The sequence below is a fragment of the Chiloscyllium punctatum genome, chromosome 3 (genome assembly GCF_047496795.1).
Source record: "Chiloscyllium punctatum isolate Juve2018m chromosome 3, sChiPun1.3, whole genome shotgun sequence".
Taxonomy (NCBI): Eukaryota; Metazoa; Chordata; class Chondrichthyes; order Orectolobiformes; family Hemiscylliidae; genus Chiloscyllium; species Chiloscyllium punctatum.
In genome coordinates, this window is record NC_092741.1 from 36258174 (window position 1) to 36274004 (window position 15831).

Below are 15831 nucleotides of genomic sequence, written 5' to 3' on the forward strand. Positions count from 1 at the left end.
AAGTACCCCCTCACTCTTCCGAATTCCAGTGGAAACAAGCTCAGTTTGTTCAACATTCTCATTAGTTTAAAATAAAAGTAGCGTAAATAAGCAATTCAAGTGTTATAGATGTTTTAATCAGAGTGGTGCTGGAAAAGCACAGCAGGTCAGGCAGCAGCCAAAGAGCAGTAAAACCAACATTTCAGGCAAAAGCCCTTCGTCAGGAATATAGGCAGGAAGCCTCCAGGTTGAAGAGAGAAATGGGGGGGTAGGGCTGGGGAGAAGGTAGCAAAGAGTATAATGGGTGAATGGGGGTGGAGATGGAGGTGATAGGTCAGAGGGAAGGGTGTAGCGGGTAGGTGGGAAGGGAGATTGGCAGGTAGGACAGGTCATGAGGACAGTGCTGAGCTGGTTTTAATTGCAGAACCTCTCAGTTTGGAATTTTGTGCTCCATTAGTTGACACATTTACAACTGGTCAGACTTTACATAGCAATGTTATGGGTGCCTCGTCTCCCTTGAGCTGTTTGGTCTCCATTAAGGAAACCTTCTATGATATTCATGGAACTGTTCATAAGTTTTCACTTGTCCCAGTGCCATTATTTTTGCCATTTATCCATAGTAAGTTCATTTAACAGAGTGATATTTTATTTCCTATTCATCCCAAAGGTACTGAGAGAGATTATGTGTTGTAATTCTGTTGAGTGATTGTCTAGCCATGTCCTTAACAAATGTGCGACCGTTGAAACATGATATTTTATTAACCTGACTATAAAAACCAGATTGCTTTCTCCATTTTTGCTCTCATTGAAGCATAGTGATTTGTTAAAAAATAAAGAGGATAACATGAAGCAATTGTGAGAAGGAGATACATTTTAATAATAAAAACTTTGGTTCCTACTGAATATTGTGTGTGCAAACTTTGAAGGAATAACCCTGGAATGTGAATTGGAAATAGTGTACGCACACATCAGATTTTAACTACAGCCCCTTTTCGCAGGATGTTAAAATTGATCCACATTCAACAGCACTATTGTTTAAAGTAGAATGGCTGATTGAGGGTCAGGGAAAGAGCACAGTAAATGAATGGAAAGTTGAATCTAATTCATGGATTCAAGTAGCAGAGTGCAGCATCTTTCCTCTTCAGGTTACAGGGTGAATTCCTACCATGTTTAAAAGAAAACACTTTTACATTATGAAAAACCAGCCCTGATTCCAAAACCTCCAGGATGACGCTCTGCAGGCTGAATGTAGAGATGCATGCTGCTGGTGAAAGATCAGGAATGCATCCTGGAAAACTTGCTATGTGAATGGACACCTTGCACCACAAAGGCATTTGAATCATCAGAATACTCCTGTTGACAGTGTTTCTGCAGTGGTGCTGGGTCAGAGCCATTGTGACATACAAGGAGGCCACTTTAGCCTGTAAAGTTCAGACTGACTTTGTGGAGCAACCAAATCAGTCCAATTCCATAGCTGTATTCCAATAACCCCTGCATGTTTAGATTGGTATCATTTTATCGATCAAATCTGCATTAAAGGTAAGTTTAAGACAACATCCTGTTGTAATAAATTCTTTGACTGAGTATTTGAAACGAATATATACTGAGTTATTTAATAAAACCACAATGAAATGGATTCAAAAATGGTGATTTGGAACTGAAAGCACTTTCCACCCACACAGCATTGCAGTTTCAAGCAGCGGTATTTTTGATTTGTTTTGTCTTTTAAAATTGTTTCTGAATAAGCAATCTGTACTTACAAAAGGTTATGTACCTTGAAATATTGAGAAAATAAATGCACATGATTCCTGCAACAAAAACTATACTGAGTCACAAGCTTTGTCTGATGATCACCCAGTTGCCAACTTAAAACTGAAATTATGAATAGTCATAGTTAAAAATGGATAATATGTTTGCTTAAAAAGATGCAGCAACCCACTTTCAAGAAAGTAATGCAAGAACAGATGATATTTCCAAATATACAACGTGATTTGGAAACTAGTTTTACTGAGAGAGGTTTCCGAAATCCCTAACACACCTTTTGACATCAGTTGGAATGTAAACATGCTCCAAGGTGATCACTGATATATTAGCCTTACCATTGAAAATGTTTATAAATACACATGATCTTACGGGTCCCTTCTCTCTAGTCTGCTTTACTGATGATTGAAATTGGAGAGTGAAAACTAGCCCATTAAACAGTATGTCAGACCAGAATATCAAAAATATATTTAGACATATACCATATCTACACGTGTCTGGGGCATTATTACTTGAATTTAAATTAGTCTAACAGTCATACAGCATAGAAACAAACCCTTCTGTCCAATTGGGCTGCACTGACCAGACATTCCAATCTGACTATTCCTATTTGGCCTATATCCCTCTAAACTCTTCTTATTCATATACCCATCCAGATGCCTTTTAAGTGTTGAAATTGTACTTCCTTTGGCTGTTCATTCTATGCATGTATCATCCTCTGCATGAAAACATTACCTCTCAGGGGTTTTAATTTTTTCCCCTCTCACCTTAAACCTATGCCCTCTAGCTTTGGACTCCCCTTAGGAAGCCTGTGTGAACTTCTAGAAGATGTTTGCTAACATTGCACAGAAGACTTTACTAGCAAAAATGCACTTGCATGGAGTTCATAATAGCCTCACAGCTTGGTTTGAAAAGTTGTTAAGGGGCAGGAAACCAAGTGCAGTTGGAGTAGATACTCCGGAAGAAAATGACAATTGGGAGCTCTTCAGACATCTGCATGGGAACCACAATTTTTCACTGCTTATTAATGATGTGTGAAAGAATATCCAAATTTGTAGCTAGCACTAAGCTAGGAAGCATTGTATGTAAGGGAGATGCGAGTAGGAAGGGACAATGAAACAGAAGACAGGTTACATGAGTAGATGCAACGACAGCAAATTGGACTGAGGTAAGCTTGAGGTCAACCACTTTTAGATCCAAGAAAGCTAGTACTTTCTATGCTGTAAGACACTAAGAAGTGTAGGAACAAAGGGTCTTGGCAGTTTAAGGATAAAATTCAGCAAAAGCCAATAGATTATATTTCAAAGGGTGGGGCAGATGAGGGATAAGTGAAATATAATCGGCAGGAAATTAGTTGAAGAGAACCCTGGGGGTTCTTGAATAAACTTCTAAACTGTTACCTTTTGGGGGCATAATCACTGTAGTTCATACCTGTAGAAATTGTATTTTTCTTATTCTGTCCATTTTCACTTAGAATTTGTTCATTTTTGGGCAGTGTATTCAGACAGGACATAATTGTCTTGGAAATGGCACCCTTAGTCCTTCAGGCACAATGAGTAAATGATGGGGGTATATTGTATGAGAAGGAGTTGTAATTCGTCAAGTATAGCAGATTGCAAGGTGATCCAAACATGGCATTTAAAATGATTTAATTGGGTAAATCTAGAGAAAAAAACATTATTTTGGTTGGGATATAAAGATTAAAGCAGCATAATCTTAACACTACAGCTAAACATCTCCCAAGGGTTGGGCAATAAATACTGGCCTATGTCCCACAAGAGAAAATATTTGGGCCACTGGTGGAAAAAGTGAGAGGTGATGTTCAAATCATTGAATCCCTACAGTGTGGAATCAGGTCATTTAGCGCATGAGGTCCACACCAATCCACTGAAGAGACCCCTCCCCCATCCCCAGACCTGTAACCCTGCATTTCCCATGGCAACCATGATCTAAATTGGATATCAGAACGGCTCAGGGGAGTGGATGGCCTGTTACTCTGACTGCTTGTCTCAATCTCGAGTCAGTTAATCGAAAGACACTGTAGATCAAGCAGGTGTGAAGTATTTGTCATCCAGGTGTCTCTGGTGTAGAACAAATTTTTGTCCAGTATTGAAGTATGGACCAATGGGCTGAGAAGTGGCAGATGGAGTTTAATTCAGATAAATGTGAGGTGCTGCGTTTTGGGAAAGCAAATCTTAGCAGGACTTATACACTTAATGGTAAGGTCCTTGGGAATGTTGCTGAACAAAGAGACCTTGGGAGTGCAGGTTCATAGTTCCTTGATCGTGGAGTTGCAGGTAGATAGGATAGTGAAGAAGGTGTTTGGTATGCTTTCCTTAATTGTTCAGAGTATTGAGGACAGGAGTTGGGAGGTCATGTTGTGGCTGTACAGGACATTGGTTAGGCCACTGTTGGAATACTGCGTGCAATTCTGGTCTCCTTCCTATCGGAAAGATGTTGTGAAACTTGAAAGGGCTCAGAAAAGATTTACAAGGATGTTGCCAGGGTTGGAGGATTTGAGCTACAGGGATAGGCTGAACAGGCTGGGGCTGTTATCCCTGGAGCGTCGGAGGCTGAGGGGTGACCTTATAGAGGTTTATAAAATCATGAGAGGCATGGATAGGATAAATAGACAAAGTCTTTTCCCTGGGGTGGGGGAGTTCAGAACTAGAGGGTATATGTTTAGGGTGAGAAGGGAAAGATATAAAAGAGGCCTAAGGGGCATCTTCTCCACACAGAGGGTGGTATGTGTATGGCTTGAGCTGCCAGAGGAAGTGGTTGGAGGCTGGCACAATTGCAGCATTTAAAAGGTATTTGGATGGGTATATGAATAGGAAGGGTTTGGAGGGATATGGGCCGGGTGCTAGCAGGTGGGACTAGATTGGGTTGGGATATCTGGTCGGCATGGACGGGTTGGACCAAAGGGTCTGTTTCTGTGCTGTACATCTCTATGACTCTATGAAATAAACATTACAGTACCTTCCCACCTTAAGGTGGTTTGGACAGACACTCTGTTCCATTGGTGCCATAAGCTCCCTCTCACCTTACCCTCCTGTAATTGTCTGAGTTAATCAGAGTCAGCAGGCTAATAAACTACAGGTAGAATTAAAACCAAACTGAAATGGTAAAGGATCTTTGGTTTGATTTTTAAGCACATTTATTGTAAGAAAAGATCTGTACTTCAAAATTACACAAGTTTCAAAACAAAATATTTTTGTACATAAAGCCCTGTAGCTATGTACAGCAGTATTGCACAATTTAAAAAATTGTCAATTCCCCTTCAGACATCAGTGCAAAGAAGTAAAATCAAATCAAAATGGAGGAAAAAGAAAACCAGGGTTGGTGGGAGTGGGAAGGTACAGATGGGATGTGACAAGGGGTGGGGAATTACTTAACATTTGCTACATATATACTGGGTCCTTTTCAGTGTGATAACACTGCAAGAAGTGAAGTGAAATTAGATAACTTAAAGCAGAAATTAACAGCACGGGAACAAAAAAGGTTGCGAGGTGTGTTATGCTTCAGTTTGGCAATGATTTACAGAGCAAAAGGAGAAGAGAGGAGAAAACAAACTTAAAAAAAAAACACAAGTTGCTCTACATCTAATAAATACACAGTTCAAAATAACTTACACATGTACACTTCTCAGGGCTGCAGGGGTTGAACATCATTTCTGTTATATAATAAAGGGTCTGTTATGAAAACAATTCAGATTGTATTTGATTGTGTGTTGGGGGAAACGTAAGGCAGCTCTTGATATTTTCTGGCTCAGGTTCCAATAATTGCAGGAAACGCTTGTGGAGCACAATGAAAGGGTTCAAAATTAATCCACTGCTGAACTGTCCGGCCGGTGTTTACCTGACGGGAGACCCACACCTATTGCCATCTCCCAGGGAACTTCAGCAAAGCGATGGGCTCTAGCGATGGTTCAGCCTCTGAGTTGATGTCCATTCCATCATATTTTAATGCCAAAATATACACACAGACAAGTACAAGAAAAGCTGATTTCTGTCTGAAGTAAAAGCAAGGACTAAAACTGCTGAAACCTTCAGCCATCTAGTCTGGTTTAAAATGGCATAGCTACTTTTTTTTTGCTGGGTTTCCTTTCAGTAGTAAAACTGAAGAGTGAGTTGGTCACACACCGTTGATCCTTCTCCTGCACAGTATGTTCAACAAGTGCGAAAAGAAATTTCCATTCTGGTTATTTGGTGGTCTGAGATTTCTTGCCTGTAATGAGAGGGAAATAAAGATTTTGTTTTAGAAATGCAAGATTCTGAAAACAAAAAATCCAGAAACACTCAAAAATATTCAATATTATACAAAATGAGCATGTTGAATGCTGTCGTTGCGAAGCTTACTTAGCATGTTAGTACCTACTGCTGCACTTACACGAACATTTTTAAAGTTTAGTCCAAGGCACTTTAATGGTCTAGAATATCTTTCAACACTTCAATTTGCACTTACCGCCTGAAGCATATTTATAATTGTGAGAATTTCCAGCATCTTAATAATTCTTGTGGACAGTATAATGGCCCTAATGTTGATACAGGAGACGCAGATTCAAGTCTCAGAGGTGGTATGTAAAGAATCCTATTCACACATGAGACATGGGTATCGCTGGCTGGGCCAACATTTATTCCCCATCCCTAATTGTCATTGAGAAGATGGTGGTGAACGGCCTTCTTGAACTGCTGCAGTCCAAATGCCATTAGAGAATTCCAGGATTTCGACGCAGTGTCAGTGAAGGAATGGCGATATGTTTCCAAGTCAGGATGGAAATTTCCCATGTATCTGCTGTCCTTATCCTTCCAGGTAGACTTAGAAGATGCTACCTGAGGATCTGTGGAAATTTTCTGCAATGCATCTTGAAGGTAAAACACACTGCTCCTACTAAGCAGTGGTTGGGAGGAGTGGGTGTTAGTGGATATGGTGCTAATCAAATGGGCTGCTTTTTCCTGAATGGTGTTCTTTCGTGTTGGAGCTGCACCCATCCAGGCAAATCTGGAGTATTCCATTAGATTCCTGACTTGGGCCCTGTAGAAGAGGCTTTGGGGAGTCAGGAGGTGAGTTATTAAGTGCATTATTACTTGTCTCTAAACGTCCCTTGTAGCCACTATTTCTGGTGCATTCAGTTGAGTTTCTGGTCAATGGTAACCCCTAGGATATTGATAGTGGGGGGATTTCAGTGATGGCAGCACCACTGAATGTCAAGGGGCATTGTCCCTTAGATTAGATTGTCCCTTATTGGAGATAGTCATTGCCTGGCATTTGTGTGGTGCAACTGTTACTTGCCACTTTTCAGTTCAAGCCTGGATATTTTCCAGGTCTTGTTGCATTTGGATATGGACTGCTTCAGTATTTGAGTCATAACATCTCTGAACCTATGGTTTAAACAAAAATCCAGCATCTTGGTGTTAGCTCAAAATTCAAAAAGACTCATTTAATTTGCATTCGTGTAGAGCCTTTTGCAGTTTCAGAACAACTGTGAAGCCTTTTGGGGCAATCAGTTGATGTGTAATATAGTCCCGGAGGAGAAAGTGAGGACTGCAGATGCTGGAGATCAGAGTCAAAAAGTGTGGCGCTGGAAAAACACAACAGGTCAGGCAGCATCCAAGGAGGAAGTAGGTCGATGTTTCAGGCATAAGCCCTTCTTGAGGAGAGAGGGAAGGGAGGGGGCTGAGAGATAAATGGTGAGGGGACGGGGGGAGCTGGGGAGATAAATAGGAGGGGGGCTGGGGCTGGAGGGAAGGTAGCTTGGAAGGCGATATGTAGATGCAGGTGGGGAGTGATAATAGATCGGAGTGGAGGGTGGAGCAGATAGATGGGAAGGAAGATGGACAGGTGGGACAGTTCCAGAGGGTGGTGCCAAGTTGGAGGGCTGGATCTGGGATGAGGTGGGGGGAGGGGAGTGTAATACAGGCCTGCTATTATGCATCTGTGGTTGGCAGCTTATGCACAACAAATAACAAATAAAATACATTTTTTTATGAATGACATCAATTGAGGGTTAGACATAAGGGAAAGCATTGGGACAGTACTCCCTATTCTTCAAATAACATCATTGTTATCCACAATAAATCTCCATTTGAGCTGGTAGTTCTGCAAATACAAATAGGCATCCTGAAGTGAGTATGATATCATCACTTCGTGAAGAAGACATGGGACAATGCTTCCTACTGACCTAAGCTGACTTCAAGTGTATGGGATTAAAGGTTTTAACTGTCATATTTTGTGTGGAAACGCTAATTAACACTGAATGCAAAAGCACATTTTAAAGGAATGCTGCAGAATGTACATGTAGCGCACACGTTTTGTTTGAAAATCATTTTGCTTCACTGCTTTTCATACAGCAATTTTATTTTTATGTGAAGCAAGTTAAAATCGTATTGGATGAGCTTCAGCATCATGTTGTCCTTCCATCTCACTCCATCAACTCGCACAATGTCTTGCCCTCTCCATACTCATCTCAAGATGATAACTACTTTCATCTCTTCACTTCAAAATTCCAATCAAACCATTTTTCTGATGCACCATCTAGATTCTGACAGAATTTCCTTGCCGTAAACCACAACAACCTCCACGCCGACATTAGGTTATAAATCGGTGACTAAAAACTGTGTTCGTGGCTTTTTCATTAAATGGATGGCCTTAAAATCATACTTCTTATTGCCGAGCTATATAAAAGTTGGTTTATAAGTACAGAGTTTCAAAACGTTTAATTCCAGTTCTCTCGGTCCAGTAACACTCTGACTGGAAGGTCTGAACAAGATCTTCCAACACACATTTGACACACTAAAACTAGGAAACAAGTGAACAGTTGAGACTTCATGTTCAATTTAATAGTGAATGGTTAAAATTTTTAAAAAATAAATTTCAAACATTGAAGTAGTCACAACTTCAATCAGAATTAAATGTTAGGAGATGCAAGAAGGGAAACTATAAACCTGTTGGTATGTTTCTCGCTTTCTGAAAAAAAGTGTTTGTGTATATAGAAAGGTTGTGTTTACACTTCAGTGTCAAGCATCCACCTTAACCTGATGCTGGAAATGTAATCCCAGTGATAGAGCCTGACTTGATCCTGGGAAGAGGAGTTTCATACTGTTTGGATATTAAAGTTCACAAAGTTGAGTGCTAAATACAAATGTGTGCTAACCACTCTGCTGGATAGTGGAATTACAGTTCAAACCAGGCGATATAAATGGCCCACTGCCTGGCAAAGACTATCTTGCAGCTATATGGCTTGCAACTGTGATCTAAAAAGGCCAGTCAGCCCTCAAAACACTAATTCAAATTGACTGAAGAGCCACAAAAATTATTAAGTGTTATGTAGCAGCAATTTTGTGCTCAGCAGACTAAGATAAGTTACTTTGTGTTTAGGATATATGGTTTTGGTTGAAGGATAAAAGGAGAATTTGATGTCACTCTAGCAGATGGAAGCTCAGTTTAACATCTCATTTAAAAGAACAGTCCACTTGATGATGTAGCAGTGGCAGACCTATTTAAAGCATGGACCCAACCTCTTCACGTGGAACTTGATAAATAGTTGTGTAACTGACACGGACTAGCTCAACACTGATTACATGTCCCTTTCATAACTAACTTACATTTACTTAGAAAAGGGGAAGGAAAACTTGTTTTATCTAAAAGCAGCAAATGTCATTATTGGCGCCATTGCTGACAGTATGGTGTTAAGCAGATGCTCACAAATTATCTGATCGTTGAGGGCAACACAACTGATGCTTTTTCGAAGTTCACAGCATGCTCACATGCTGGCTATCATCCCAGGAAACCTGGAGTCCGTGGGTGAATTGGACAATTGGAATGATGCACATTCATCTATGTTTGGAAAGTCAAATCCCATTTCCTAATCTAGACATTTGCAACCTCCAAATTCGACATTTTTAATGCCAAGCTGGGCAACCCTCCTGCCTTTGATCCTCTGTAAACCCACACACCCAAAACACTGCTGCCTGTATTCACCTCTTACACCACATAAACTCCTGGTCCTCCCTGCCGTATACCATGGACATGGAGAGAAAACTTCTCAACTCTAACTGGTTGAAATCTAGGAAGAAAGTGACACAGACCTGGCCTGAGGAACTTCAGTATGTGGATGATGATATCATCTCTGCTCTTTCAGAAGAGAATCTTCAAGCCTTGCTTAACACCTTTGCCAAAGGACTAGTCTCAGCCTCAAACTCTAGAAGACTCAAATCCTTTAGCAATCTATCCCAGGGCAAGTTCTGGAATATCCCCAGATCAACAGAGAAATCCTCTCAAAAGGTGGAACATTTCCACTGACTGGAAATGTTAGCTACCTCCTATTTAAGGCTAACATCGATGCAATACTAACACCGCACAGAGATCTGACACTCCACAATGTCCCAACCTTTTGATTTAAAATTCTTATCCTCATGTTTCAACTTGCTCAAAGCCTCAATCCATCCCACCTGTGCAATCTCCTTCTCCACAACTCCCCTCTTTGGCTGACCAATGCCAGTCATACCCCCGATCCCTATATTCCAAAATTCCCTTCTTAAACTAAACATGTAGACATCTCTCCTTCTGTAAGACCCTCTTTTAAACCTACCTCTTTAACCAAGGCACCTGTCACTCCTCATTTGTTTTGTGTCCCCAGCCATTATTTGGTTGCCTAGTCAGCACTCTGGGACATTTCCTGATGTTAAAGGCATTCTACAGCTGCAAGTTCTTGATCTGGATTCTGACCATGATAAATAAAAACAATAAACACTGAAGAAACTCAGCAGATCTGGCAGTTTTTGTGGACAGAAACAGAGTTTCCAGACCAATAGACTTTTCGGTTACAAATGCTGAATTTTCTCTCGCGTTTTCTGTTCATATTTCAGACTTCCAGCCCCTGCAGTATTTTGCTTACCACAGGGATTCCTGCTGGTGTTCCGGGAATTCACAGTCTCTGCTGTGAGAGCACAGTGAGCGAGTCAAACTTCTTTCTATTACATGATATTCTGAGGTTCTCATCATCGGTGTTTTGGTCGTCATCTGTTTTATCCTTGCAAAATATAATCTGACACCTGAAAGAAAGAGTACTTTCTCCTGCATACTTTAAACAATTCTGAAAGCCACTTATTTGTGGGGTGGATACAGGGAAGAATGGTACAAAATGTATAATACAATCCACAGGTCAGAGAAGGAAACCTGAACGATCATGAAAACCTGTGTAGGTCTTTTTTTTGTGTGTGTGAAATTAACTTGAGATTCAAACCAACCCCCCCCCCCCCCCAAAAAAAAGCATTCCTGTATCCTCACTGTCTAGTTATACGCTACTGAAGGTTAGAGAAATCTCCAAAAATACACACAGTATCATTATATATATTTAGCACGTTTATAATTATACCATACTTTTTCATGTGATTACATCTTACAAAGCCAACTCAGCAGTCAGTGTAGAGGAGGCAAGGTGAAAAAAAAAGCTCTGGATACAGGCTTGAGACTCTCAAGTGCAGCAGTTGCAGCAGCTGGTGTTTGCGGCTCTGATGTTGGCTTCAAGTGAAATTGTTTGGCACAGAGGAATTGCGATAACAACTGGGCTTTTCCCCTGTAGAAGCTGAGGGGAAACATATTCTGTATACGTGATTCCTGTAAAAGCAGCTATGTGCAACCACAATGGCAGATTTTTATCTCTTCAAATAATACTTTAATGTTTAAAAGGTCTGGCATTGTTCTCGAAATATCTTCAAATCATATTTGCAGTAGACATTCTGTTTTATATTGTGGCACGTCTAAAAAATAGACTTTGAGCAGTTCATATGAATGGGTTTTCCTTTCAGGTAGAGGTACAGACCATTCAGCCCATTGTGACTGTGCCAGCACACTGAGACGATCAGTGAATTCCACTCTCCAGTTCTTTGTTCATAGCCCTGCTTTTTTTTTTCTTTTTAAAGTTAATATTGAGTCTGCATCTGCCTTGTTTTTATTTCCTAGTGCATTCCAAATTATAGCAACAGGTTGAGTCAAACAATCCTCTCCTGGTGTTCAACTTCTATCCACATATCCTTGCAAAATACGATCATTTTGGCAATGACCTTAAATCTCTGTACTCTAGTTGCTACCTCTACTGCCCTACGGCAACAGATCTACTCATCAAAACCCTTCATCATTTTCAACACCTCTGTGAAATACTCTTAATTTATACTCCAAGGAGTATAGCCTCAGCCTCTCATCCCACCACATAACCAAATGTCCTTATCCCTTGTATCCTTCTAGTAAATGAAAGCGAAATCTTAAAAATCTCCACGGTCTCCCCGTCCCAACAAACCCAACTTCAGATGTTTTCTTGCCTGTCTAATTCTCTTCAGAACTTCCGTGCACATCTGAAAACTTCAGGTCAAACTTAACAAAGAACAGAATCGAATCATCAAGCGGGTGCAGTTCAGGAAACCATTTGGCCCACTGTCCCTGTGCTGGCTCTCTCTGCAAGAGCAAAAGTCCTGCTTTGTTACTTTCTATTTTCAGTTCAGTTTTCAAAGTATCACCTGATAATCAAATAAGCATGGACAAAATTAAGAGGCATGTTTATGTGTGAATCAATTGACTTGGTTCTTCATAAACACAAGCTGCAAAGTATCCAGCTGAACAACTGCAGGGACACTGTATCGACTTCAGCAGGGGTATGACTCAGATGCAATGAAACACACGCGCACACACACACATATATACCTTGAGAGAATTGAAGACATCAATAATAGGCAAAATATTGAACAACAATGCTTCAGTTTTGCTGCTGTTTCAGTTATAATGTAAAACCTTGTCCTAATACCTACTTTGATCAGTGTGGACTCTGTGCAGTTAAGCTGCTTTGAGAAAGCGACTTGGTGAATTTGCCCCTCCCTGAGGTGGTGAGAAGGGGAAATAATTGGACAACTAAATGCTAGGTGCAAGGATCTATTGGGGACTTTAAGGTATTTTCTAATCAACCTGTTCAGAGATGTTATTATACACCTTAGGAGTAGGTGAGACTTGAACCCAGGTTTCCTTGCTCAGAGATAGAGACACTAGCACAGTACCTCAGAGCTGATTTGCCACCACGTAAGACCCTTATGTGATCAATTAATGGTCACTTGAATCACACTGTGCTGACTTTCTTGCCCTCCCAGCAGGGAAAGGGTTTGCCCCTGAAACCCATGCCTTGTCACTGATCTCCTGTCTTTCTGTGACTCCACCCACAAGAAGGAAAAGTCAAATACTTACCTAACTGCCACTGGAAGCCCCGAAGATTAGATTCGACAATGTTCTTTAAGGACCCAGAGACTGCCGGTTCCTGATTGGTTGGCAGCTTCTGGCAAGGGGCAATGTCACTGTGATAGGCTGAGAAGCTCAGAGGCCAGCTGTTAACAGGCTGACTGACTCACAATCTGGTGACCTGTTTGTAGTGATGAGGGAGGGCACCCCCAGACTGAGATTGGCAGTGATTTTCCATTTTGTTGTCTATCTGAGTCTAACTTGGTATTTGTGGAAATAAACTCATGTTGTAATGGTGAATGGGACAAACAGGAAATGAGTGGAACAACAAATAAATTCTCATTCATAGTAAAGTAAAAGTTCCAGCTCTTGGATGTTTCATTCTTATCTACTTTTAACAAAAGACTGATGGCAAAGTGACAGAAGCAAAGTAATGTATTGTTGGAAGTGCTCAGTTGATCCTGGGAAATCAGTATTTAGGAAGTGTGTGTATCCTTGACCCTGAACTCCTACTCCCAACAGTGATTTATTATTCAGACTAATGACATTTGACACAAATCCATGTGTTATAGCGGTAAAGCTAACTACTGTCCATTAGCCCAACCCAATAGGGAAACAATTACTGCTGCAATTAGCAATCTACAAATAAAATCACGAGTTTGTAATCCAGGAGATTTCTGTGAATATGATTTCACAAGATTGTCAGACATTCACAGCACAGAAAAGAGGCCATTTGGCCCATCCTGTCTGTGCCAGTCCACAAAGATCTGATCACACTAATCCCATTTTCTAGGATTTGGCCCGTAGCCTTGGACGCTTTAGCAACACAGGTGAACATTTAAATACTGTTTTAATATTATGAGAGTTTCTTGCTCAACTCACTCTTTCAAGCAGTGTATTCCAAAATCCCTTCATCGCCTGGGTGTACATATTTCTCATCAACTCTCCTCTAACCTTAAATCTGGCTTTTGACTCTTCTATGAATGGAAACTGTGCCGTCCCAACCACCATACCTATACCCTGTATTATGTTATACACTGCTTGTGGTTCACAAATTACAAGTAATTCTAAATCTTCTCCTAAATTTCAACCAAACATCTGTATTTCTCAGTTAAAATGGTATTACATAATGGCATCTCCCTTGACTATAATCAGCCAAAGTGATGATTTAGCTTATGTTTTTAAATTTGTAAAATTGCATTTGTATCTTTAAAATACATTTGCATCACTTTTCATTCATATATTAATTTGAGTCTCTTCTTAAGGTCCCAGAAATTCTGCTTTCTGGGCCAATGGTTCGTTTTTGAGAATCGATATTTTGGTTATAGATTAATTCACTTTCCCAGGAATAAAAATGATGACAAGGTGATGGATTGCCGATGAAACCATGCAGAGGAGTGACAAGGCCAGATATAAATTATAAGCCTACATCACCATAATTATGGAATTACAACTTCATTTTTTCACGACTGGAGCACTCTGAATGCTCACCATAATGTTCCAACTGAAACCTGAAGCCATGCACCGGGGGCCTGAGGGAGGATGTGATCACAGTAAGTCAAAGCCTTTACTATCATTTTACTGAAACTTTTCAGAAAGATGGAAGTCATCATTTCAACTTAACTACTCTCCATGATGCCTTGCTGTAGGAAAAGGCTGTCTTACTCCCGAATAGGAGGGAAGACAGTAGAGAATCTGGGAAAGATTACTGTTCCGTAGCTTAATTCTCATCCTGCTATGTACAACTCTGTCAGCACCGACTGCTACAATGGAACAGGTTGTCTCCTCCACCCAGGTAAAGAAAATAAGTCATGGAAAAGAAGATATTCAAAGGATGATAACAATACCGAGCAGAAAATGAACTGACCTAGCCTTCAAATGTGCCACTTACTGGATAATAAACTTGTTTTATCTGCTTCAACCACTGTTATGGATTTTGTTTACAAATAGATGAGTAATATGCTCCATTTCAGGAACGGGGAATGAGGTGGCTGTACGAGGGTTTCTGGGACTCAGCCAAACTGCTGTTTGTTTATGTTCACGGATATGTCTCACAGTCTGAGGCTGGAGTACATTCGTCCCAGTTGAATAATGTATGCCGGGACAATACACCATTGAAAACAAACAAAAAAATCCAGGTCTCCTGCAAATAAGTGACTGTTCCTTGGATAAAAAAACTAAATAATCAAAACTAAACAATCATTATGCACATATAATTTAGCTTAGGTATGTTGATAGCTGCCAGTGCAATAATTTTGTTGTAATAAAAGTTTTAATAAATCATAGATAATTGACACACTCAATAAATTGCTTTTTTCTTAAAAAGCCATGCGGGTATAATTTGAATCATGGTCAAATGCAGGCCTATACTGAGGAGCATTGCAGAGGAATAGAAAAGGGTTAACAACACCCCTGTTTAAGAAGGGAGGGCGGAAGAAGACAGGAAACTATAGGCCAGTTAGCCTGACCCCTGTTGTTCATGAGGTTTTAGATTCCATTATTATGGATGAGATTGTGGAGTACTTGGAAGTGGATGGCAAAACAGGGCTAAGTCCACACAACTTTGTGATGAGGACATCATGCCTAACAAATCTGTTAGAATTCTTTCAGGAGGTAACGAGTAAGTTAGACAAAGGGGACTCAAAAATATGATTTATTTGGGTTTCCAGATGGCCTTTGACAAGGTGCCGCACAGAATGCTGCTAAATTAAATAGGACGCCTAGGTGTTAGGGGTGAAGTACTGGCATGGATAGTGGATTGTCTGACTGGCAGAAGGCAGAAAGTGGGAATAGACAGGTCTTTTTCACGATGGCAGCCTGTGACTAGTGGAGTTCTGCAGGGATCCATGGTGTGACCACAATTATTAATGT

The 15831-nt window shown here is 40.5% G+C and overlaps 1 protein-coding gene and 1 long non-coding RNA gene across 9 annotated transcripts in view; one reads left to right on the top strand and one right to left on the bottom strand.

The window, feature by feature from the left end:
* LOC140457857 (uncharacterized) overlaps nt 1-15831 on the top strand; it is a 560696-nt gene that overhangs the window by 429505 nt on the left and 115360 nt on the right. The gene's annotated exons all lie outside the window — the stretch shown is intronic.
* The window catches only part of bcl2l11 (BCL2 like 11), a 48237-nt gene continuing 37268 nt past the window's right edge, over nt 4863-15831 (bottom strand). For all 3 annotated transcript variants that reach the window (XM_072551491.1, XM_072551510.1, XM_072551500.1), the window contains exon 4: nt 4863-5967. In XM_072551491.1, the coding sequence (XP_072407592.1) occupies nt 5875-5967 (93 nt within the window). In that variant the 3' untranslated portion in view covers nt 4863-5874. The remainder of the gene's footprint in view (nt 5968-15831) is intronic.